We start from the raw sequence: 22774 nt of genomic DNA on the forward strand, positions 1-22774 counted from the left end.
AAATATTATTTTAGCCCAGTGAATTTGAAACCAAAAGAGCCCACGTATCATTCTGTCCCCCAATCCTTGCCTCATCAAGTATCTATGTGCCTAATGAACCATGTTACTGGTGAAATTTGGGGGTTTTTTAAATAAATTTATTTATTTGTTTATATTTATGTCTGCATTGGGTCTTTGTTGCTGTGCGCAGGCTTTCTCTAATTGCGTCGAGTGGGGGCTACTCTTCGTTGCGGTGCGCGGGCTTATTCCGGTGGCTTTTCTTGTTGCGGGGCACGGGCTCTAGGCACATGGGCTTCAGTAGTTGTGGCACGTGGGCTCAGTATTTGTGGCACACGGGCTTCAGTAGTTGTGGCTCGCGGGGTCTAGAGCGCAGGCTCAGTAGTTGTGGCGCATGGGCTTAGTTGCTCCGCAGCATGTGGGATCTTCCCGGACCAGGGCTCGAACCCGTGTCCCCTGCATTGGCAGGCGGATTCTTAACCACTGTGCCACCAGGGAAGTCCCTGAAATTATGTTTTGCATATGAACGATGTACAGGTTAAAAAGAAAGGAAAAAAAAAAAGGTTGAGAAACCAGTGTTTCCTTCCATTAGCTCAACTTCTTCCCCTTAAATTTCATGCAGCAAATACTTATTGAGTCACTAGTATGCGCGTGAAGATGAGAGCCCCTGCACTGAGAGACCATTGTGTTGTGGGTGAGGCAGAGATAAACAATTATTTATTCTATATAGAGGTGCATGGAGTGGGTGCTATGGAGAGGAACTAGAGCCTTCCTGAGAAATCCTTGTCAAGCTTGAACTAAATCTTCAGATTAAATAGATATTTTCCAGACAGATAAAGTTTTAGGAGAAGAACATATTAAGCAGAAAGAACATCATCTGACAAGAAACAGCGTGTCAGTTTCAGTGTTTGGGGAGCAAGAAGTAATTCTGATGTGCTTAAAGTTAAGGAAATAGGCTGGAGAGGTAGGCAGGGCCCAGATCCAAGGGGGAACCATATACATTTGAAATAAATGCAGTCCTAGCCAAGAGTGAAAGTTTGAGAGCTGCAAAATGCAGATTTTGAAAATCTAATGTAAAAGAGATGAAACGCTTCTTCACTGATCTCTTGTTAGCATAGTTGTAATACTACATTTGAGCATGTGTAAGATGTCAGTTAAGTCTAATATGGTTATCCTTAATTATGAAAAATTCTGAGTAAAAAGGTAAAGCAGAAAATGGTGAAAGAAGAGGGAACTTTTCTTTGGGAAACATTTGTTAATAGTACTTAATTGTAAGTCAGGCACCATTACAAGTGCTTTGCAAACATTTACTCGTTAGCCTCATAACAACCCCGTGCATTTGGTCCTGTTGTTATCTCCATCCTTCAGACCGGAGACTGAGCTGAGTACTACTGCCTAAAGTCACACAGCTAGTAAGTAACAGAGTCAGCATTTGAAATCAGGTGGTCTGGTCTGGTTCCCAGGTCCGTGTTCAGAGCCACTGTGTCTGCTGCCTCTGATTTGGGTGTCCCAGCTTCTCAGAGAATTATTCTAGAGCAGAAGTCCAGGGATAGTCTTCAGGGTGTCCTGAAACCCCTGAAGATTTTGTGGAAACGTTGCATGTACAGTTTTCAGAAAGAAGGTCGCTGACTTTCATCTGTTTGTCAAAAGGGTCCTTGGGGCAGAATGGTTTTAGCACTGCTGACCTAGAAGAGCTTTTCATGTCTTTTCCATTGTTAAAGGGCTTCAGTTGGAATAAGGATTCCCTCAGAAGAACGATCTATTTATAAGCCCACGCAGACTTCTTAGGTAACATTGTTCTAAATTAATTACTTGTCTGGTTGATCTTCCTAGGAACTTTTTCCAAAATATATAGGATGGAGTCCCGGATTCTGTTTTGAGAAATCTCTCCAGATGATTCTAATATAAGCCTTTGGTTGAGAACCACTAATATTATCTCTTGGAGGACATATGACCCACACTAGCCCACTTGAACCACTTCCAGTTTTCACTTCTAAATGCCCTTTACAGAGCCTGGCACTCCCTCAAGGTCTTCTTGGTGCCCTTATTTGAAATAAGAGTTCCTGTTCTCTCATTGCTGAGTACCAGATGAATTAGAAAATACCTCCTTCCCAGAAGCCCACAGCTGGTATAGATCTTTTGAAGTGGTGCTTTAGTACATCTTAAAGAATGTCTAAGGTCCCTCTTTCCTGAGGTTAGTTACTCTGCTTGTATTCACCAGACTCAAGCTTTTTGAGACTCCTGCTGTCGCAGCATTTTGGGCATCTGATTATGTGATATAGGTCAGAAACTCCTGGGTGTGGGTCATTGAAAGGTTAAATGTACAAGTTACAAGGAAAGTAATTTGATGAATTCTTATAGGAAAGAGGGCAGAAAGATATCAAGTAGACATACCCAAACCAAATTTTGGAGGATGAAATAAAGGTACTATTTTAGGTGGGGAAGGGACTTCCCTGGTGGCTCAGTGGTTAAGAATCCACCTGCCAATGCAGGGGACATGGGTTCGAGCCCTGGTCTGGGAAGATCCCACATGCCACGGAGCATCTAAGCCCGTGCACCACAACTACTGAGCCTGCGCTCTAGAGCCCACGTGCCTAGAGCTCATGCTCCGCAACGAAGAGAAGCCAACGCAATGAGAAGCCCACCCACCACAACGAAGAGTAGCCCCCGCTCGCCGCAACTAGAGAAAGCCCATGCGCAGCAACGGAGACCCAATGCAGACAAAAAAAAAAACAGGTGGGGAAGATGAGTTGATAACAAATGTAAAAGAACTGGAAGTACTTCGGAAAGAGGATATTTCAATCTCAATATGCTGTTGAAGTATAGACATTTGCCCCAAGAAGGGGCGGGGAGAGAATAGTGGTGCTGGATAAGCACTTTTTACCTTTATTTTCTTAGAAATAGACATGGTTACTGATTATAAAACTCACCCAGAGAAATGGTTTTCTGCAGTGCCAAGAGCATAGATAGGAAAGTCACCAGTGACAGAAACCAGTGGGAAGTGGTAGTTTCGAGCAGTTCTTCTACTCTCCCCTCTTACAGTATATGGCTCTTATAATCTGCCACAGTGGAGTCTGCCTGTTTCTGAATAGAGACACCAATCAGTGTTGCCCCTGAACACAAGTACTTATTATAGCTTTTTAAAAAATATGAACAGCATGCTCTGGATTGAATGGGCCATGGTAGAATCACAGCCTGCCCAAATCCAGAAGTTTGTATTGTGAGAAGAAAACTCATTTCTTCATTTGTTCAAAGACTTTTCCTTCCGAGAGTCATCAGATTTATGAGTGTTTGACCCAACAAGCTTTTCCAGCCTTATGACTTAGGAAAGTAAGATTTTATAAAAGAAAGCGCTTTAAAACTGATATCTGAAAAAAAATAAGGGGCAGTATGCCACCAGTTATTGTGGAGAGAAAAAAACCAAGGTTTAGAGTCAATTTTGCATTTGCATCCCAGTTCTTCTGTGTACTGACAGTGTGATACTGGATGTTACTTAAGCTTTCTGAACCTCAGTTCCTCATCTGTAAAATGAGAGGGGAGTAACAGTACTTTGGGATAGTTATAATGAGGATTAGAAATATTGTCATTAATAGGTACTTAGTAAGTGGTAGCAGAAACTACTATTAACTGACTAGATGTCGCAGGTATAGAATTTGTGCCTTGAATTCATCCCTCCTGGGGCCCCTCCTGGAGCAAGGCAGAGTTGCAGGCTGTCCACGGTGCTCTTGACAGTGGAGTGAATAAGGACATGCTTTGCAGTGTATGGGCTGGTATGTCTTGATTTGGGGTTTCCTGCCCTGTCTAAAAGAGGAAGGAGGGACTTCCCTGGCCGTCCAGTGGTTAAGGCTCTGCGCTTCCAGTGCAAGGGGCGCAGGTTTGATCCCTGGTCGGGGAACTAAGATCCCACATGACGTGCAGTGAGGCTAAATAAATAAATAAATAAATAACAGATTTTTGGGACTTCCCTGGTGGTCCAGTGACTAAGGCTCCGTGCTCCCAATGCAGGGGGCCCAGGTTTGATCCCTGGTCAGGGAACTAGATCCCACGTGCCGCAACTAACTAAGACCCAGCGCAACCAAATAAATAAATTTTTAAAAATAAATAAATAAAAGAGGAAGGAAATTGGGTGATATATTTCTAGACACATAACTGTTCTTTCCCTCCTACCTGGCTTCTTATGATGTCCTAATTTTCCCTTGCTACTTTCCTGGCAGGTGGCTGTGAAAAACAATATTGATGTCTTCTACTTCAGCTGCCTCATCCCACTCAACGTGCTTTTTGTAGAAGATGGCAAAATGGGTAAGCATGTCCTCCTGTCCTGCCAAATATACCTTTGCCCTTCCTCTGAATGTGTCAGGCAGAGAGCATAGCCCCAGAAGGACAAGTTATTTTGAGGTTTAAAAAAATGGAGGAAGGCTATTCTAAAGCTCTAATAATTGCTAATTATATATTCTCCTGAGTCACAGTTGATCTTGCTTTGCTGTTGGTCTCCAAGTCACAATGCCCATTATCCGAGTAAGCCAGTCACCACAGCATACAGAGTAAGTGGCTTGGTGACAAGTAGATGTGGATTTGAATCTCAGCTTGGCTGTTTACTAGCTATGTGACTGTAGCAAGGTGCTTAATTTTTTTGAGTTTCAGTTTCCAAGTTTACAAAGCAGAAATAGTTTTTATAATGACTTGAGATAATAGATGGAAATTCAGCACTTAGCCCTGTCCTGAGTTCTTACTGTCTCAAGATAAGAATTCAATAATTTGTGATAAATTTATTGGTAGTCCCCATGTGGTTGTTGATATTTCTCTCTTCCCTTACTTAGGAGACCACCATCTAATAAAACTAGCTTGTAGTGATACATATGAAGTTGTATTGGCACTTAACACTGGTTTCATTCTTACAGTAGCTGTTGGGTAGGGTAGGCGGATGTAATAATTTATGATGAAATTAAGGATCAGAAAGATCACAAGACTTACCAAAGTCACCCAAATAGGAAAACACTGGAGGCAAAACTAAACCCTAGATGTAGACTCTTTTCCAGTGTATCTTAGTGCTACTCATGAGGGATTAATTGACCTGGAGTGTAGCACCTCTGCATAGCTAAGAGTTGACTCCAGTCCCAGGCTACTGCTGGCTATATTGCTAGAGCCAGCACTCCAAAGGAGAAATGGTACAAGGGCTTAGATGTCAGAATATTGACAGATTGTACACATCCTTCCTTTCTCTCTGCTTCCCCATACAGAGCGCCAGGTCTTCCTTGCAACATGGAAGGATATTCCCAATGAAAATGAACTTCAGTTTCAGATTAAGGAATGTCATTTAAATGCTGGTGAGTGATGACTCTAAATTTCATTTTCATCTTAGTGCATTAAATTAGATATTTGAAAATTTTGTCTTTTCTTTATCTTTTCACATCTACCTTATTTCTAGTGAGTATATGGTATTACTTTGCAAACTTCTCTTTAAAAACTTGGGATGTTTTGATGTAGGTACTAGATTACTTACAAACTAACAGATTTAAGAAAAGAACTAGAATGGATCCACCCACCCAATTCTCTAGTAGTTGAACATGTATGAGTCATGTTACTTGAACATTCTAAGCATTAGGTAATTGAAGTGGCACTTGAAGATACACACTCTCCCCAAAATTAAAAGGACTGTTTGTCATTTTACATCAGCCTTCAGTAGTGACTCTTTCTGAGATCCTTATTTGGAATCCTGTGTTTACTAGTAAATAAGACTACATCATAGTTTATTAAAGCCTAGTTGGTAGCCTTTTTCTTTCTTGCCTTGTGTCAGCTTTCATATGGTTATACTGACCTCTTTAATCACCATGAAAAAGCTCCAGCCCCCTTAGTAGTTAGTTTTATTACTGTACTAGAACATCAAACGGGGAACCCAGGAGGAGAAACAATAGCAGCTGACAGTGCCTAGGGCTTTGTTTCACTGAAGCATCCTCAGCTGTTCAGGGTCTTGCCTTTGTTCCAGTCTCTCTTTAAGGTTAGTGTAAGGCCTTATGAAATGAAAGGCGCTTGAATGAAAGTGAGCCTTGGTGCTGTTGGGTGCCGCCTCTTTTCCTCTTTTCTTCATTCACCCGTCATTTCCTCCTTCTGGCTGCCGCCCTCCCACTGTAGCTGGAGCATTGAGTAGGGGAAAGAGGCAGTACAGCAGTACAGAAAGAAAAAAAAAAACAACTCACTGTCTTCTCAGTTCAACTTGTTCTTTAAAAAGTTTTTTTGCGGGGAGTGGGAGTGCTCTATGATGCATTCATCCTCTGTGTTCAGACAAGTCTTTTCTTACAGGACTTCTCCTGAGCCCTTGGAGAGGTGTTTGAGGAGATAGTTTTCTGTAATGTCCACTGTCGCTACTAGTTTGTCGATTCTCTTCAGGAATACCACATATCTGCCTTCTTTTGAACATATTCTTGGTCTAGGTTTCTCAGCCTGACTGGTTATGTAGTTATTAAACAAAACCAGATTTTTGCTGAGTTTTCACAAAAAAGTCATACTTAAATTGAGCTGCTTTTTATGCCATATTCTAGGTAGGTGACGGTGTTCTCTCTCTCCTAGGCTCACTGGTTAGTTACCACAAGCCTCATTTGATGAGTTGGGAGGTTGGGCAGTTTTCCATTGTGTAAGCTGTTTTTCAGGAAGCTTCAGGTGCAGAATCTGCAGTGGTTCATGGCGAGAGTTATAGTCACCCTTGTGTAGTCAGTCCCAGGACATTTCATTTATTATGCTCCTGAGAACAATTGTCCCTCAGAAAAGGGTTCTGTGGTCACAAAGGTTGGAAAATACAGTGTATGATGTGCCTCTCTTGGGTGAGCACATGAGCACACTAGAAGCTGAGGCTTCCTGCATCGAGGAGACCAGTTTAACTCAACATTAACTGAATTTTTTCACTGTGGAATTTAAAGTCACAAAATGCTTATTATTAACGTCTTATGGAACGCCAGTGTTCCTTGAACATGCACGATCTGGGAAACTCTGGCCTATAGAGAGCAGAGAAAGGCCAGAGTAATTGGAAAGCAGATTTGGTTTCAGAGGTCTGGTGTGAAAGGGACATGCTTTTTCAAAAAAGAAAATGGAAGTTTGGATGATTGAGGGCTTTACTGTGGCCTGTCAGAGTTACAGAAAAGATCCCCCTGCTTCCAGATTGGGGTTCTGAACCCTTATTGAACCTTGGTGTACATTTGTGATCTTGCCCAAAGAAGGGGTGTCTGGTCTTGCTCCCAAAGGATCTTTGTCTTCTGATGTAAACTGGAACAGTTTCCCAAAGCAAATTCAGTTTTGATCAGTTCTGCCGTGACCTCATGCCAGTTCCTCCCTGCCTCGGGTGCTCCAGATACCAGCGAATCAGTTTTCCAGTGACACACAGTGCAGCACATGGAGCAGAGGGAAAAACAGCCACTTCGTTTTCTCCAGGAGCCCGAGGCCATCATTTCCCACACTGAATCATTGCTAATCGCTTACAAGACCACTTCCTGCAACTAATCCTGTCTAGCTTTTCCTCTGCCTCCACCCCAAGGTCTGGAGTACCCTGGCCTTTACATTTCCTTCCAGTCTGAGGGCTCTATTAACATGAACATTTTCAGGTTTAGTGCCTTCTGATTCAACACCCTGGGTCTAGCTGAGAGCTAAAAATACCATCCTTCCCAGCTGATCTGTCCTAATCACAATAGCACCAAGCCTTTAAATAGCTTTTTTGTGCCAGAGTAGACATTTGACAGATGGAGCTGACACCCTGAGGGCAACAGGAAGTCGCAGGCTTAAAGGGCTGACCACCTAGCGTTGAGCTTTTACTTTTGCTCTTCCATTTCTTCTAGAGATGAAAGAAGAAAAGAAACCCTCTTCCTAAGCCTTAATCATTTATCAGTTCTTAATAGAAAGGTGTATATGACGGGGTGCTTATGGCGCCACTAGTTGTGTAAATACTAGAAAATATTAGATCAGAAAGGCACCAATGTATGGGTCTCCCTGCTTCCTAGCACTGGTCATCTCTACTGGCGTCAAGCGGTCTGTATGAATCTGTTTTACAGCTTATATTACAGCTGTATTTGGGCTTAGTACATGTCTGGGACCACTATCTTAAGTATACAAGAAGTAGTTGCATCTCCAGCCATATCCAGAAAGGAATCTTTCTGGCAAGCAGTCTACAAACCTGTTTTTTAAATTAAGTGTTTATTAAACTGTGAAAAGCTCAGAGACATGTTGTATCTATATTCACTAGTTGGGCTCTCTAGTAAGGGACAAATATTTCTTCTGCCACAGGGACTAGGTGAGGATGAGTTCTGTTTCTTTGTTTTGTCGTGGTTCTCCCCATCCCTCGGAACATTTCATAAATGCAAATGCTTTGCCAGCCAGCACTTAAATATAGTTTGGTTGTTCACATGGTACAAAGTGTTCTTTTCAGCAGGCATAATGGTTTTGAACTTGCTGATGAGTATGTGCCACAGCCGGGACCCATGTACAGATCCCCCTTCCCACTCACTGTGTACCTTCTTCACCCTTACGACTGCTGGAAGAGGTGCGACCTTAGCTTAAGTAGGAAAATGAAGGGGGGAAGACCACATTCACACCTTCTGAGACTTTAGGCCTCAGGCCCAAAGCCAGATTTGAGGTAGGAGACAAATGAACCAAAAGAAATCACACCTTGATGCAGTTGTAACCATATTTGACCATCTTTTAAAACTCTGTCCTTTAGGGCAAATCTCAGTGTCTTAACATTGCATTGTCATTCTCAACGTCTCACAACTGTAAGATTCCATCATGTTTCCCAGGAGTTCAGGTATATTTAAAACAACAACAACTACAAAAAACTGACATCTTGTAAAAAAAAGTCTGTCCCAGTCTGACAAGGAAGCCTCCTTAACATTGGCTCGCATTGCCATTCTTAATAGGTTCATTTAGCAGAGTCTGATTATCCTGCCATCTACATACCCTCTAGCTCAAACCTAATAGCGAAGGTTTATGAAAATTGACTCACACATACTTATGTTATAGAACCCTCCTCCCTCCATTCAGTCTTCTGATAGAAATCATGATACAGCCATTTAGTAGGAGCAGAGCCAGGTTCCTAACCGGAATGCTTCCAAACACAGTAAAGTTAGATCCATTCAACTTGCTTATTCTACCTGGCTGTTTGCCACATTTTCTAATTCTGGGAGGGGTGAGCGTGTATGTGTGTTTGTGTGCTTCCATTTCTTAGCCTATCATCTCTTACTTAGGTGGTAAAATCACGAGACATCTGTAGGCATCTGGGCCTTGCTATGTATATTGTCTAGAACATGTGCCTATGCAACAAGGTAGATCTTCAACAAAAGCTCCTGCTAGGTGCATGGGCTTCAGTAGTTGTGGCGCGCGGGCTCAGTAGTTGTGGCTCGTGGGCTCTAGAGCACAGGCTCAGTAGTTGTGGCACATGGACTTAGTTGCTCTGCAGCATGTGGGATCTTCCCAGACCAGGGCTCGAACCCGTGTTCCCTGCATTGGCAGGTGGATTCTTAACCACTGCGCCACCAGGGAAGTCCCTGCATTTATTGTTTGTAGACTTTTTAATGATGGCCATTCTGACTGGTGTGAGGTGGTACCTCATTGTAGTTTTGATTTGCATTTCTCTAATAATTAGAAATGTTGAGCATCTTTTCATGTGCCTATTGGTAATCTGTATTTCTTCTTTGGAGAAATGTCTTAAATAGATATTTTTTAATGCCTATGGCATTATGTACCTATCGGCGTCTCCAGCACCTGAGTCAGAGGCTTATTCGCAGGTATTGATGGCAGGTATCCATTGTGTCCCAGATACTGTGGGAAATACAGTGATGAAAAACTCTAGGATCCCTATGCTCAGAGAGCTTACTGTCTTGGAGAACAGAAAGACTGTCCATCACAACAGCCTTTTCCTAGAGAGCACAATAGCACATGACAGGTTTTTATGTGGAGAGAATTTCGTCTCTGAGTAATTTGAATTCTCATCAGAAATGAACATAATAAACTATCAACAAAGAAGTAGTGTTTATCATCTGTGTTTTTAAAGTTTCTCTTTCTGTGATGCTGCAACATCTCATGTTAGCAGTCAGAGAACAAGGAGAGAGAAATGACCTTTAATTCTAGAATGTCATGTCTCTCTGATGCTATAGTCACAAGGAAGACCCCAAACACCAACCTGTTCTTACCCTGTGTTGGTGAAGTCCTCCACTCTGACCAGCAACGGCAGCCGGGCTTACAGGGCCTTGGAGCGATCATCTTTGCACAACTTCAGTCTTCCTCAGAGTCTTTTGTTGAGACAGTTTGTTTCATAATTAATTTGGGGCATGGTATTCCCCCAAATTAATAATTTAATTTAAGACCTAAGAAATCATTTGCCTGCTTTTAAAAAAAATCTTAAACATCCAGATTAATAAATTTGACTTGCAGGATTTCTGCAACTGGGTGCTTTTCTGATCCTGGCACTTGAGGCCAGAATGGCTCACGGTGAAGTAGTAGCAACTTCCGAGGCAGTGTTGTGCATTTGAGTGTCAGTTTTGTATCCCCGTGAATCTGGGACTAGCGTTGGAGAGATGAGTCTGACGTGGCAGTCACTGTGGCACACCCATGTACCTGTTTCTGTCTTTGTCCTCGTCAGTGCATTTTTACGTGTCTAGCACCTAGTTTAAGATTGCCAACTCCTTAGACCCACCATAATCTCCACAGGTAATTCTTACACTAATGCTTATCTGCACCTTATTCTGTTTTCTGTCCTGGAATGTGATGGACAGGCACTTCAGGAGCTTCTTCCTTACCCTTCGCTCTTGTGGGAGAAGGGCTTTCTGAAATGTGCATGTATGCATGTAACAGTGCTTCTCAGGAGACTTGAGCACACATAGCTCATAGCACATTTGTTTGATATTTTAACTGAAGGTGTTGGATTTTGAATCTGTGTTTCTAGACACTGTTTCCAGCAAGTTGCAAAACAACAATGTTTATACTATTGCGAAGAGGAATGTGGAAGGGCAGGACATGCTGTACCAATCCCTGAAGCTCACTAATGGCATTTGGATTTTGGCCGAGCTACGTATCCAGCCAGGAAACCCCAATTACACGGTAAGACCTTTCTCAGAATGGGTGAGATGGGTTCAAGGAGGGGGGTAAGAGCCCTTTCATTTTTTCTCAACATCCAGGAAAGACCTGGTGGAGGTGCTTCAGACGCCAGGTATCCAAAACAAGCAGTCAGTAAAGAAGTCCCCAGTTGCCTCCTTAGAAGACCTTCTGTCTGCAGTGTCTGCCCCATCCAGCAGGCACGGTGCCTCGCAGCACGAGTGTCTCAGACTCCTCCTGGTATATACAGAGTTGCTCACAAAACTTGGCAACTTCATCAGTATTGGTTAATACTTAACCTAGCATATCTATGCATGTGGTACTGTAACAAGCTGCTAAGAGGATTGTTTCCGTAGCTCATTTCAAGCTCATTCCTGCTTTTCTTAGGATATCAGAATCCGAGACATATGAGCCTTTTTTAGCAGTGTTGTGTGTCCTAAATGGTTGTTGAAAAGTTAAAGCAAAATGGGACATACCTTTCACAGCCTGTAAGGGGACTTTAGTTTAGAAAACTTCATTCATTACCACACTGGACTGAAATTGGAATCCTGGCAGTATTTTTAGGGGAGGAGCCAGTTGCTTTGTTAAACGACAAAGCTTTAATACCCTAGGCACCCGGTGTTTGTTTGCTGTTGTAAAATGCAGTCTCCCAATAGGATGCTGCTTGTCATCTGCATTTTGTCAAGTACAAGAAAAACCCTTGGGATGGGGGAAATATCTTATTCTTCTGTTATGTTTAAGGCTTTTGAATTGAATAACTCTGAGGAAGCTTCATATTCAGTAGATGAAGGGAGCTTTTTAGCCATGTAGCTGAGAAAAGTCTGTGACTCCTTTCCTTAATTTTGAGGCAAGCCTGTTTTCATTAGCATACATCAAGGAAATAATACCACCCAGAACTGAAAATTCTTGGTGTTTCCCCACTAGTTCCCTCCCTTGAAGTAAGCTGGACTAGTGTGTGTGTGTGTGTGTGTGTGTGTGTGTGTGTGTGAGCTACTGAGTCCCACCAAGCTAGATTTTTGGCCAACCATTTGTGAGCTGAGAGAGTTCAGGCTTCCCTCATAAAGTGTACGCTCCTCCCACCCACCTCCTCCACCACCAGTGCCTTGTCTTTTTTTGTAAGAAACTACCCTGTCATTTTCCTTCAGCTCCCTAAGAAAGGAAAACCCCTCTGTGCTCTTCCTGGAGGGTCAGGTTTTCACTGTAAAATCAAGGTCTTGTAAAATAACTCCATTTGCTTCCCTAGAAATTTCTTCAAAGTATGCATATTTGTGTGTGTGTGTTTTTTTATCATCCATTATTTTATTGTATATAGTATTCCATCTCAGCTAGGTTAAAGAAACATGATTACCCCTAGATTGCAGGTAAGGAAACCAAGGTTAAGAATGATTAATGACTTGTTCGAGATCACATAAGTTGTTGGTAGGTGAGTGGTGTGTAGAACTCAGGTATCTCAACACTTCCTACCATATTCTTTCTATTCATTATAAGGGTAGTGAGAATTTTGAGAAGGACCTCTTAGTAACAACATAGTTTGTTTAAAATTTTTAAAACCTTTTTATTTTGAACTAATTTAAGACCCACAGAAAGTTTTAAAAACGGTACATAGAGTTCCCATGTATCTTTCACCCAGTTTTCCTCATTGAGAACATCTTAACAACCATAGTACATTTTCAAGCAGGAAATTGATATTGGTACAATACTATTAACTAAACTACAGACCTTATTCAGATTTCATCAGGTTCTACATCATTAGTCTTACTTTATTTTATTTGGTTAAGGAGTATACAGTACTATGAAATCTTATCACACATATAAATTTGTATAATCATCACCACGGTCAGGATACAGAACTGTTCCATCACCACAAAAAAACTCCTTCTTGCTATCTCTTTATAGTTACACATTCACCCCAGCCCTAACCCATGGCAACCACTGGTATGTTTGTTCTCCATTACTGTAATTTTGTCATTTCAAGAGCGTTATTTATATAACTTCAATTCCTACAGCCTGTATCCTTTTGAGACTTTTTTTCACTTAACATAATACCCTTGACATCTATCTAAGTCTTTGCATGTGTTAATAATTTGGTTTTTTTATGACCAAGTAAGTAGTGGTGCACTACATGATAAATCACTTCCCCCAACCCCTTACTGTATTTCATTAAGAAAGTATGTTTATCCCATGAGGAAGAGGCCTCATATCTCTAAGTAGCTCTATCTCACCTGGGAAGATAACTTGTCCCAGGTGAAGAAGTCTGTGTTCCAGGCTATAAACCAGAAGTGGATGTGTAAGTCCTTGGCTTACCTAGGCAGGGGGCGTGAGTCTAGGTGGGTGGCATTCCTGAGTGGTTGGTGTTAAAGATGTGTCACATAAGCAGGCTAGCGGTTCAAAAGTTAAAACCCTGGTAAGGCCTCTTTTCCCTGAGGAGCCATGTAAAATGAGACCCAGAGTCCTAAGTCAGATTTTTTAGCCTCTTAGTTCTTTATGTATGTTTCCCTTTTGCTTTCTTTAGGAATTAGCAACAACAACAAAAAAATCTTTTTTTTTTTTTTTTTTTAAATTTATTCTGTCTTGTTTTAGCTGTACTAGTTGGAAAGCAAGGAATGGGTTTAAGTCTAAACTTAACCATTTGTTAAAGGCTGGGATGTCTGGGGGAGGGAGGTGATAGAACAGTCCAGAAAGAGAGATTCTTCCTTCTCTTCCTTCGCCTCCCTCCTCCTTCCCCCTCCAAAGAGCAGCTGAAACTCTCAGGGTCCAGGCGTGGTCAGTGCATGACCCCTGCCAGTGCCAACCTTGGCAGATAGGGCTTTTATTGAGGAAGGCAACATTTCCTTATCACTCGTGAACGAAAAAGTGGATCTCCAACTGTTTGGAAGTTCCAGTATTGCTACAAAGATGTGAAAAAATACAGGACAGTATTTTGAAGGGGAGGAACTACCCTCTCTTTAGTCTGGGAGTTAACTCCCTTAGGCAGTTCTTACTGTTTTTAGCTTCCTCTCCTCCTCCTTTTCGGAACCCACATACTCTCCCACGAGAATTTTCTACAACACTGACAGTGAAGAGGCTGTGGAGGAGGAGGTACAGATTGCCTCTATAGGGAGCTTGAAAGTCAGGGAAATGCCTATAGCTGCAACTTTGACCAAAGAAGGGAGCTGTTTTCTACTCGTTTTTTGTTTTTTACTTACTTACTTTATTTATTTATTTATGGCTGTGTTGGGTCTTCGTTGCTGCACGTGGGCTTTCTCTAGTTACGGCGAGTGGGGGCTACTCTTTGTTGCGGTCCGTGGGCTTCTCATTGCGATGGCTTCTCTTGTGGAGCATGGGCTCTAGGCACGCGGGCTTCAGTAGTTGTGGCGTGAAGGCTCAGTAGTTGTGGCTCGCAGACTCTAGAGCACAGGCTCAGTAGTTGTGGCTCACGGGCTTAGTTGCTCCGCGGCATGTGGGATCTTCCCGGACCAGGGATTGAACCTGTGTCCCCTGCATTGGCAGGCGGATTCTTAACCACTGCACCACCAGGGAAGTCCTCTATTCGTATTTATATTCTTAAATTAGTTGTTCATTTGTTTTGTTCTACATTTATCAGAATTGTCTTCCTGATTAATGTCAAGCAGCAATTTTGGAAATGCCTTAGAGACTGAATATTAAAGCTGCAAATAAATAGAGCCTCTTTTGATGTTCTTTTGTTTGGCTTGGTTTTGTTTCGTTTTGCATTTTTAAAATATCACTAAGTTTTGAGGATGTGAGTTTTCTCAAGAAGTTCAGGGTTGACCAATCATCTTCTTGACATTTTTGCCAAAAATATTCTCACCTTTTGTACTTTGTTAAATCATCCAGAGTCTCTAATAAGAGAATAAAGAGGTAATCTAAAATCTCATGGTGATACATCGTTAAAGACAACTTTTGTTAATCTACCTTAATAGACAAGAGCAATGATGTCAGTAATACAAAAAACAAGTATTAAATTTTCTGGTTCTAAATGCAGTTTGCATGGTTTTGCTGTTATGTTATTGTTAATAGTGTTTTGCCTAATCTAGTACAATTCAGGAGTCCAAATATGGGTTTAAATTTTGCACTTGTTGACCCACAAAGTGAAAATCTCAGTGTTCAACATTGAAATCTTTTTAATATTTTAATTTTAATTTGGTAATTGTTAGACTAGAAGAAGAGGTGGTGGTAGAGAAGTAGAGTAGTATCAGAAGTACCTGATAGGCCTGAATAAGAGGCAGAAAATGAAAGATTATGCTGTTGGTATAAATGGCTGTACAGTTACACTCAGTAAATGTCTTTTTGTGTTGGTTCTTGTTTTCCCTCCTTAACAGTGTATACTCTTCTCAATGTAATAAAGGAGAGACTAGTACTTTGGAGCTAGTATCTAGCTTACGCTTTTATTTTACTTGAATATACATCCTCCTGAATTGGGACCGAGATAACCATCCTTGTCAGACAGAGACTGGAGCAGACAGCTGAAATGACGACCACGTTAAGGGTTTTAACCCTTCCCTTTTCATTTGGTAGTAGTCCTTATGACTCTTAGCAAAGCAGTAGAGCATCTTTTCCCCTACATTTTTTCATATGGATTATTTCCTAACCTCGTAGACCCACATAGAATGTGGGTGGAAACACAGCACAGCTTGACATTGATTAAACTGAAATTCTAAAACCCATGTAACCTATTAACAGGATCTCTTTGTTTGGCTACTCAGCGGTAGAAGCTCTTCTCCCCTTTTATCAGGAAGAGGTGTCCTTGCACTGAGTACTTGGATACCTTTCGAGTTAATGCCATCCTCTGTGCTAATCTTCCTTCTCCTTTTCCTCCAAACAGCTGTCGCTGAAGTGTAGAGCTCCTGAAGTCTCCCAGTACATCTATCAGGTCTACGACAGCATTTTGAAAAACTAATAGACTGGTCCGGTGCCCTCTGGCCACCCTGTGATCGGTGCAAGCCAAGAACTCTTAACTGGAAGAAAATTGTATTGCCGTGTAGAATCTGAACCCAAACACACTGAGGCCACCCACCAAGGTAGTGACTAGTCTAACCTGTGCTAACATTAGGGCACAACCTGTTGGATAGTTTTAGCTTCCTGTGACCATTTGTAACCACTGCTTCAATCACTTCCCACCTCGTGCCACCTGCTGCTATCTGTCCTTACTTGTGGGCTTCTCCATCCTGTGCCAGTGGCTGGCATTTTTGAGTGTAGTTTGATATTTTGTAATCGAGAGGTCGTTTCAAAAGCAGAAAAAGACAAAAAAAAATTAAAGCAAGGAAAAGTGTCACTGAAACGTAAACTGCACTTTATTGTTTTATATTTTTGTACATATGAGAAATTGAGGGAATAGTGTGTAACTGATAAAAAGTGTTAAAACAACCGCACAGTCCTGGAGGAAGAGACGTAGTTTCTTGCCCACCCCATTGGGGGTTTTTTGTCTGTGGCAGCCTTGTCCATGATCCCTTTTTTTTCTCTCCAAACTCCTTTTCCTTGTGATTCCCCCTGCCCCGTATTATCATCTCCTCTGATGCTCTGCAGTTAGGAATGGTGGTCTTTCTTGAATGGTGCTGCAGGGTGCAGGAAATAGGGCCTGTCAGCATTGAGGCTGAGAAAAATGAGAACTTACTACATTCCTTTCCACTGATCTAATCTATTAATAACACTGATTAAGGAATTTGAGTAGAGATGGGAAACAGGAACCAAAATGCCCTTCCCCCATCTCCTGCTCTGGATTTATTTTAACTCTCAGGTCCAATTCAGATCTAAAATCTTAGTTTTAGAGTTGAAACAGACTTTAAGTAATAACTTACCCAACCTTGTTTTTCTAAAAAGGAAAAAGATAAGAGACAAACAGGATGTTATTGCCTAAGGCCTGTTAACTGATCAGTAGCAGAGGTGGGGGAGTGGGTCTCCTAAATCCTCATCAGTGTTGTCTTCACTGCAGGACCGTCTCCATAATTTTCTTCCTTCAATGCCTTTCTTTTACCTTTTTCTGTGCCTGCTTCTTTATGGCTCTTCTCATACTTCATACAGATTTTGGCACTCCATTCATTGGCATCCGGCAGCAGCAGAGTATCTTTCCAGGGACTTGAAGGTAAATCCTGATGCCAGAATGAAGGAGTAGCTAATAGTCTCCTGGAGCCACAGTTCTTGAGGCCAGCAGGATGGGTGCAGGGATGAAGTGAGCTTCGGGATGCCACAGATTCACTTGATCCTTCAGTTCTCTGATCTGTTCTTTACTTGTGTTGCTTAGGCTGCAAGGCAATTGAGATCACCTCAGAGGGCCAAGCAGTTCTTTTCATCTCTCAAAAGATTGGGAGATGTGAGGACCCCCTGCCCCCTGGACACATTGGGTGTGGTCTGTCAAAGAATGCTTCATGCCTGGAACACCAGTCTGTTTAGCAGTGTTCACACTGTTTCATCTGTGGGCACCTGTGCCGACCAGCACCCAGGATTCAGGGTCCGTGACCAAGACTGCTTCTCAGATGCCCCTGCTCAAATCAGAGGCGCTTGGGTCCAAAGGCCTCATGTAGGACCCAGACCTAAGAGTGAGTCCAAGAGGAGGAGGAATCATAGAAAACAAGAGCAGAAACTACCCCCCAACCCTGTCGCAAGTGAAATGACTCTGATTCATATCAGTTGCAAAGTTTGGGGGTGCAGGTCCCCCAGAGCAGCTTCTTAAACCTTGAGAATCTCCAAGAGAAGAATTTCTGGGGTGAGGGTCAGGAGCCATGTCCTGCGCTCACCACCCCTCAGGCACGTGGAGAACAGGAAGTAGCACAGGATTGCGTGTGGGAGGTGGGTCAGTTGGTGACACGTGGGGTAGAAAAGCAGGTGGGTAAAGTCCCCTTTTTGGGAAATCTCTCGTGGAGTCAGTTGGATACAAGCAGTGAAGAAGGTCCACACTACAAGTGCAGTGTTCTCATCTCAAAGCAAACTGCAGTTCCAGAAGGAAGAGCGTGTGTCAGGGTAAGCAGACAAGACAATTTTGTACCAAGATACGTTCCTCCACCCCTGAAACCAGGCTTCTCTCAGCCTCCCTGGCAGTGAGGGGAAACAGCTGCTGTTCTCAGCTGACCTGACTGAGCCAATCCGCGCGCGAACTCTTCACTCCTTGGAGAGTCGCCTCCCGGTTTGCCCCTGAGCAGTTAGGGAGGGATTCTGCTCCACGGAAAGGACCTCTCTCCTGAGGAGACAGAGCCTGTTGCCTCTACCACAGCTTCCCTTTGGGCCCATCTCAAGCCTGGCCAAACTGGGGAACGGAGTGGAGATTGCCCTGCATTCCCCTCTCCTCTGCCTCAGTATGTCTTTGTAACGTCAGCTGGTGTCTTACAAAGGGCAAGGGAAACACACACACACCCAGAACTCTTGCTGGTCAGAGATTCCCTGAGTGTCTGTCCTCGCCCGAGCCCGTTTTGTGTGTCTGTGTTGTGAACCTTGGGACTCTGGAGAGAAGGGGAGGGGGGGTAAACGTTGCCCTAAGAAGGCTTATCATTCTTTTGTTGTTGGGATCTGTTCTTGGGGAGGGTGGGGGTCGGGGGAAGCTTGACTTTGTCTTCGTCAATAAACTCTCATTTACATAAAATGAAGTTTGTGCCTATGTACTTTGTTCCCAGAAGTGACAATCTAGGACAAGACACAGCTGGCCAAGGGAGGGATGGGCATTAATAACCATGCTATTAGAACTTGCCTTTTGGCTGCCCTAGCCCTCCCAGGGATTTAGCCAGATGAAATGTTAAGATTGGCCTGAGGAAGAATCACATGTCTCAGAGGCTCCTCTTAACCAAGCCCCCTATCACCATCACCACACAGGCATTTCGCCGCAGGCAGGGAGTGCTCGGAGGAGCCCATCCGTCTTCCCTGGCAGGTCCCCTGCTAGGACCCAAAGCAGATGGTCCAGGGGCAGGCAGCCAGCCAGGCACAGGGGCAGAAGGAGCACAGCAGAGCTGCTCATCGGTGTCCTCTTACCCAGGATGTTTCACTAATGAATTTATAAAAGCCTCTCAGATCTGCACTCAGGGCCTGCATGTTCCCAAGTGGATAGAATTAATGCTGCTTTGAAGCAAACTTCCCAAGGAGTTCAGATCTAATCACCTGCATTTGTGTTGCCGGGGACACGTGAGCCAGGTGTGGTCAAGCTAGAGGCCCTGCCCCTGGTTGTGATGAGTGGACAGCGTCTGAAGTCTCCCACAGCCTGGAGTGGGGGAAGGAGGCTGAGGGATCCAATGCCCAGATGCCCTGAGCCTCTCTCACCAGTAGAGTGAGTGTAGGTAAGGTGCTTTGCACCGTGCTCAGCAGAGTAACTGCTTTTATTACATGGATGTCCAAACACCATGAACAAGCTGCCTTTGGCAGCTAGGAACTCTTGGTTGTCTCCACGTGCTGGCTGCAGTTAGCCCGAGCTCTAACTGGAATAACACTTGGGGTGGAGTGGGGTCAGGATGGTCTTTGTGGAGGTTCAGAGTCAGAGATACGAAGAGGGATGGGCCTGACTGAGGTCTAATTGGGTTCACCAGCTAAGAATGTCAATTTTGGCCAAGAAAATCCTTAGGACAGAAGCTTTCAACTCTTGGGTGCACATTGATATCACCCAAGAGCTTTCACAAAAGGCTGGTGATTCTTGGCCAGTCGGGTGGGGCCTGGGGCAATCTGCATTTCAAAAAACTCCTCAGAAGTTTCTAAAAGTGCTGGATTGAGAATCACTGCCAGAGAAAGACTCACACTTGTTTGCCTCCTGCCTCTCCTGCAGTAATGGTGCTCTTGTGGCAGTTGAAAAACAGTAAAGCACTTTCATGCACGAGATGCCTGCCCATTCGTGAATTGGGAGTGTTATCCCCATTTTTCAGGTGAGAGGAGGCAGAGCCACGTCTTCTGATTCCCTCTGCCCTTAACTACTACAGCTTCCCTTCATCTGTGCCACCAGGCCAAAAGCCAGCCTTGCTAAGCCCCTAAGGTCCCAGTGTGATCAGTCTCCAAAAGCAGGGTATACTGGCCCCCAGACCTCCACCTGAGATTGCACCATCTCTGCCCCCGCCCCCCACCACCAGTGGCAACTAAGAAATACTGAGATCTCAGGTACATTGTTTCTGAGGCCAGAGAACAGCTGAGGACTCCCGGGTTGGAGCCTTCCTACTCCCACCTCATGCATTGATGCTTTTTCTGGTTTTGCTTGGACCCAGATTTCTTTTCCTGCCACCCCCAGCTCCAGGAGGCAAGAGCCTGTTTATTTTAATACCTGGTGTGGCACTTGGGAAAGATCACACCTCCCCCGTTGTTACCCATTTCTGTCTCCTGAACACTAATCCTAGAATCCCCACCAGCCCCCAGACATGTTATTAGCAACAAGGATGTTTCTTGAAAAGTTTCCGAGTTGGCTTCAAACTTGCCATCTCAGTTTCTCATTTAGCTTTTGCCCTGCCGTTCTTGATGCTGCCAACAAGAGGAAGACTAATTTAGGGATTGGTTAGACCCAGATGGACTTAATTTCCGGAATTATCCTTTTGAGACAGGACTGCCCCAACACTCTGGGACTGAGAGAACTCCACTACCCGCCTTCTCCCACCGGGTAGGTGTTAGAGGAGGATGTTCAAGTCTAGCCTAGCCTCTGGCTTTCCCTCCCTTGTTTCATTCACTCTCCACTTACGGTCGAAGGCCCCAGGATCTGGCTAGCCAGCTTCTGAAAGCCAGTGGGATCCTCGGCTACGATGGAGCAAGGGCGGCGGAGTGGCAGGTTCGGGTCCTCGTCCTCTCTGTCCCGCTCCGTGTCTGGGCTTCAGATGCTGCAGGTGGACCCATGCATTCCATCCCCTTAAACCTCAGGCGTCCTCAGCTGAACCAGAGCCACAGATAGAGCCTCTCAGGTTTTTTCACCAAGGTAATCCTAATCATAGAAGAGAGTGAACAGGCTCCTAGGGGCGTACATCCTTAAACCAAAGTGACTCTCAGCGAACCAAGATGATTTAACCGAGTCTTAAATTCAGGCACATTTTGCATTTTATGTTAACACTATGGGTTTGTTTTTTATATAAGATATAATGCTTTAAATGACCTATCACTGCAAGCCAGTGTGAGGCCCCGTAATGAACCTGTGGCTTTGTGTTCTCCTCGTATAGCTAAGTTGAGAATTCTGAGAAGCCTGGCCGCAAGGTGTGTGTGAGCATTGCATGATTTCTGGTTTCTAGTCTCCCTTGGGCTGAAATAGAACCAGAATGGCAGGCCATAGCCTGGGGGAGTAGACATAAATTCTGGGATCCTTGGGCGGGGTAAGGATGAAAGATTTTCAAATACAGTGGGGGGGATTGGTAGTGCCCTGGATGATGTAATCAAGTTAGGAGTCTCTTGGTTGACTTGGTTGACCGTTGCAATTCCACAGGGCCAGTAAATCTGATGCCTCCAGAACAAAAGTGGCACTCCAGTAGGGGGCCCCCTGTATCCTTCTCAGCCCTGCATTTGCTTCTAGCTGCCCTGGCCCTTCTCCTCAAAGCCCTACCCAACACCCGGGAGCCGTCTTAGCATAAATGGAAACGCTTTCCCAAGGTCATGTTCAACCTTCCCTCTTAATGGCTGTGTCTCTAAAACAGAAAAGAAAAACGAAAGGCCACACAGTGAGACTCCACGCCAGGCACTGCATTACAGACTCTACACACCACAGGCTCATTTATGCTGTGGGGACAACTGGTCACCTCTTCATTTTACAAATAAGGCATGGAGTTCGGAGCGTTCAGGTAATTTGCCTTCAGTCACATAGTAAGTGGTAGGGCCAGGACCTAAGTCCAGATCTGCTTGATTCTGAAGCCCAGGCTCGTAACCACTGTACTGTCTGTCTGGACAGGAGAGGGAAGGGGAGCGAGCGGGAGGGTGCTCAGCCCACTAGTACTAGAAAGAATAGGAAGTCACAGTGCGGGATGCTGGGTCCAGGAGTAAAAGCACTTGGGAGATCTCTCCCAGCTTCCCCCTCCTCCTCCCTGCACCTCTGCTTCAAAACCCTTCCAGGCTATCCCAGCCAGACAGGGCTAGATCCCAACTCCTTCCTCGGCAATCAAGGCCTTCGTGACTTCACCTCCACCAACCTCTCAGCCTCCTCTCCCTGGGCTTCCAGCCCCCCGCCCCCACCCCCGTGCCTGTCTGTGTCCTGGACCCCCTTCTCAAACCCCTGTAATTGCTCCCAACTTCTCTCATCTGAACCCTCCTCTTCCACACCCTCCCCCACCCTGGCACCCGAAATCCACTTCTTTCAAGGCTTCTTCCTTGAAAGTTGCCTCCTCTGAAGCCTCCACTGACTCCTCTCACTAGTTGGCCTGCTCCCTCTACCCTTCCCCAGAACCTTGACTCTGCACACAGCACATATTCGTGCCACATGTGTGCTTCTGGCCTCCCTGATGAACTGTGGGCCCCTGGCCAAGTTCGTCAGTGGCTGCCCCGCTAGAGACTCTCAATTTTTGTCTTCTGCATTTTACACTTCAGTAAGACCAGTCACTCAGCCTCTCTCAGCCTCAACTATCTCATCTGTAAAACGGGGGAAACAGAATCTACCTCATAGTATTGTGAGTGTTAACTTTGAAGATGCAGGCAAAGCTGGGAGCACATTGCCTGGCACATACTCATTAAATGTTAGCTACCCGTGAGGAATGACACTGACCACGATTGTTTTAGAATAAATACACGGGCGATTCTGCCCTCTCCCCTGGCAAATGCTGGTATCACCCCGTCTGGAGAGGAGAGGGGA

At 44.3% G+C, this 22774-nt stretch overlaps 1 protein-coding gene across 5 annotated transcripts in view; it reads left to right on the forward strand.

The window, feature by feature from the left end:
* AP2B1 (adaptor related protein complex 2 subunit beta 1) overlaps window positions 1–18571 on the forward strand; it is a 117985-nt gene extending 99414 nt beyond the window's left edge. For all 5 annotated transcript variants that reach the window (XM_061176694.1, XM_061176692.1, XM_061176696.1 and 2 more), the window contains 4 exons: window positions 4212–4296; window positions 5235–5321; window positions 10916–11070; window positions 15887–18571. In XM_061176694.1, coding sequence (XP_061032677.1) covers window positions 4212–4296; window positions 5235–5321; window positions 10916–11070; window positions 15887–15961 — 402 coding nt within the window. In that variant the 3' untranslated portion in view covers window positions 15962–18571. The remainder of the gene's footprint in view (window positions 1–4211; window positions 4297–5234; window positions 5322–10915; window positions 11071–15886) is intronic.
* Window positions 18572–22774: the final 4203 nt, after the last annotated feature.

Source organism: Eubalaena glacialis, chromosome 19, assembly GCF_028564815.1.
Source record: "Eubalaena glacialis isolate mEubGla1 chromosome 19, mEubGla1.1.hap2.+ XY, whole genome shotgun sequence".
Taxonomy (NCBI): Eukaryota; Metazoa; Chordata; class Mammalia; order Artiodactyla; family Balaenidae; genus Eubalaena; species Eubalaena glacialis.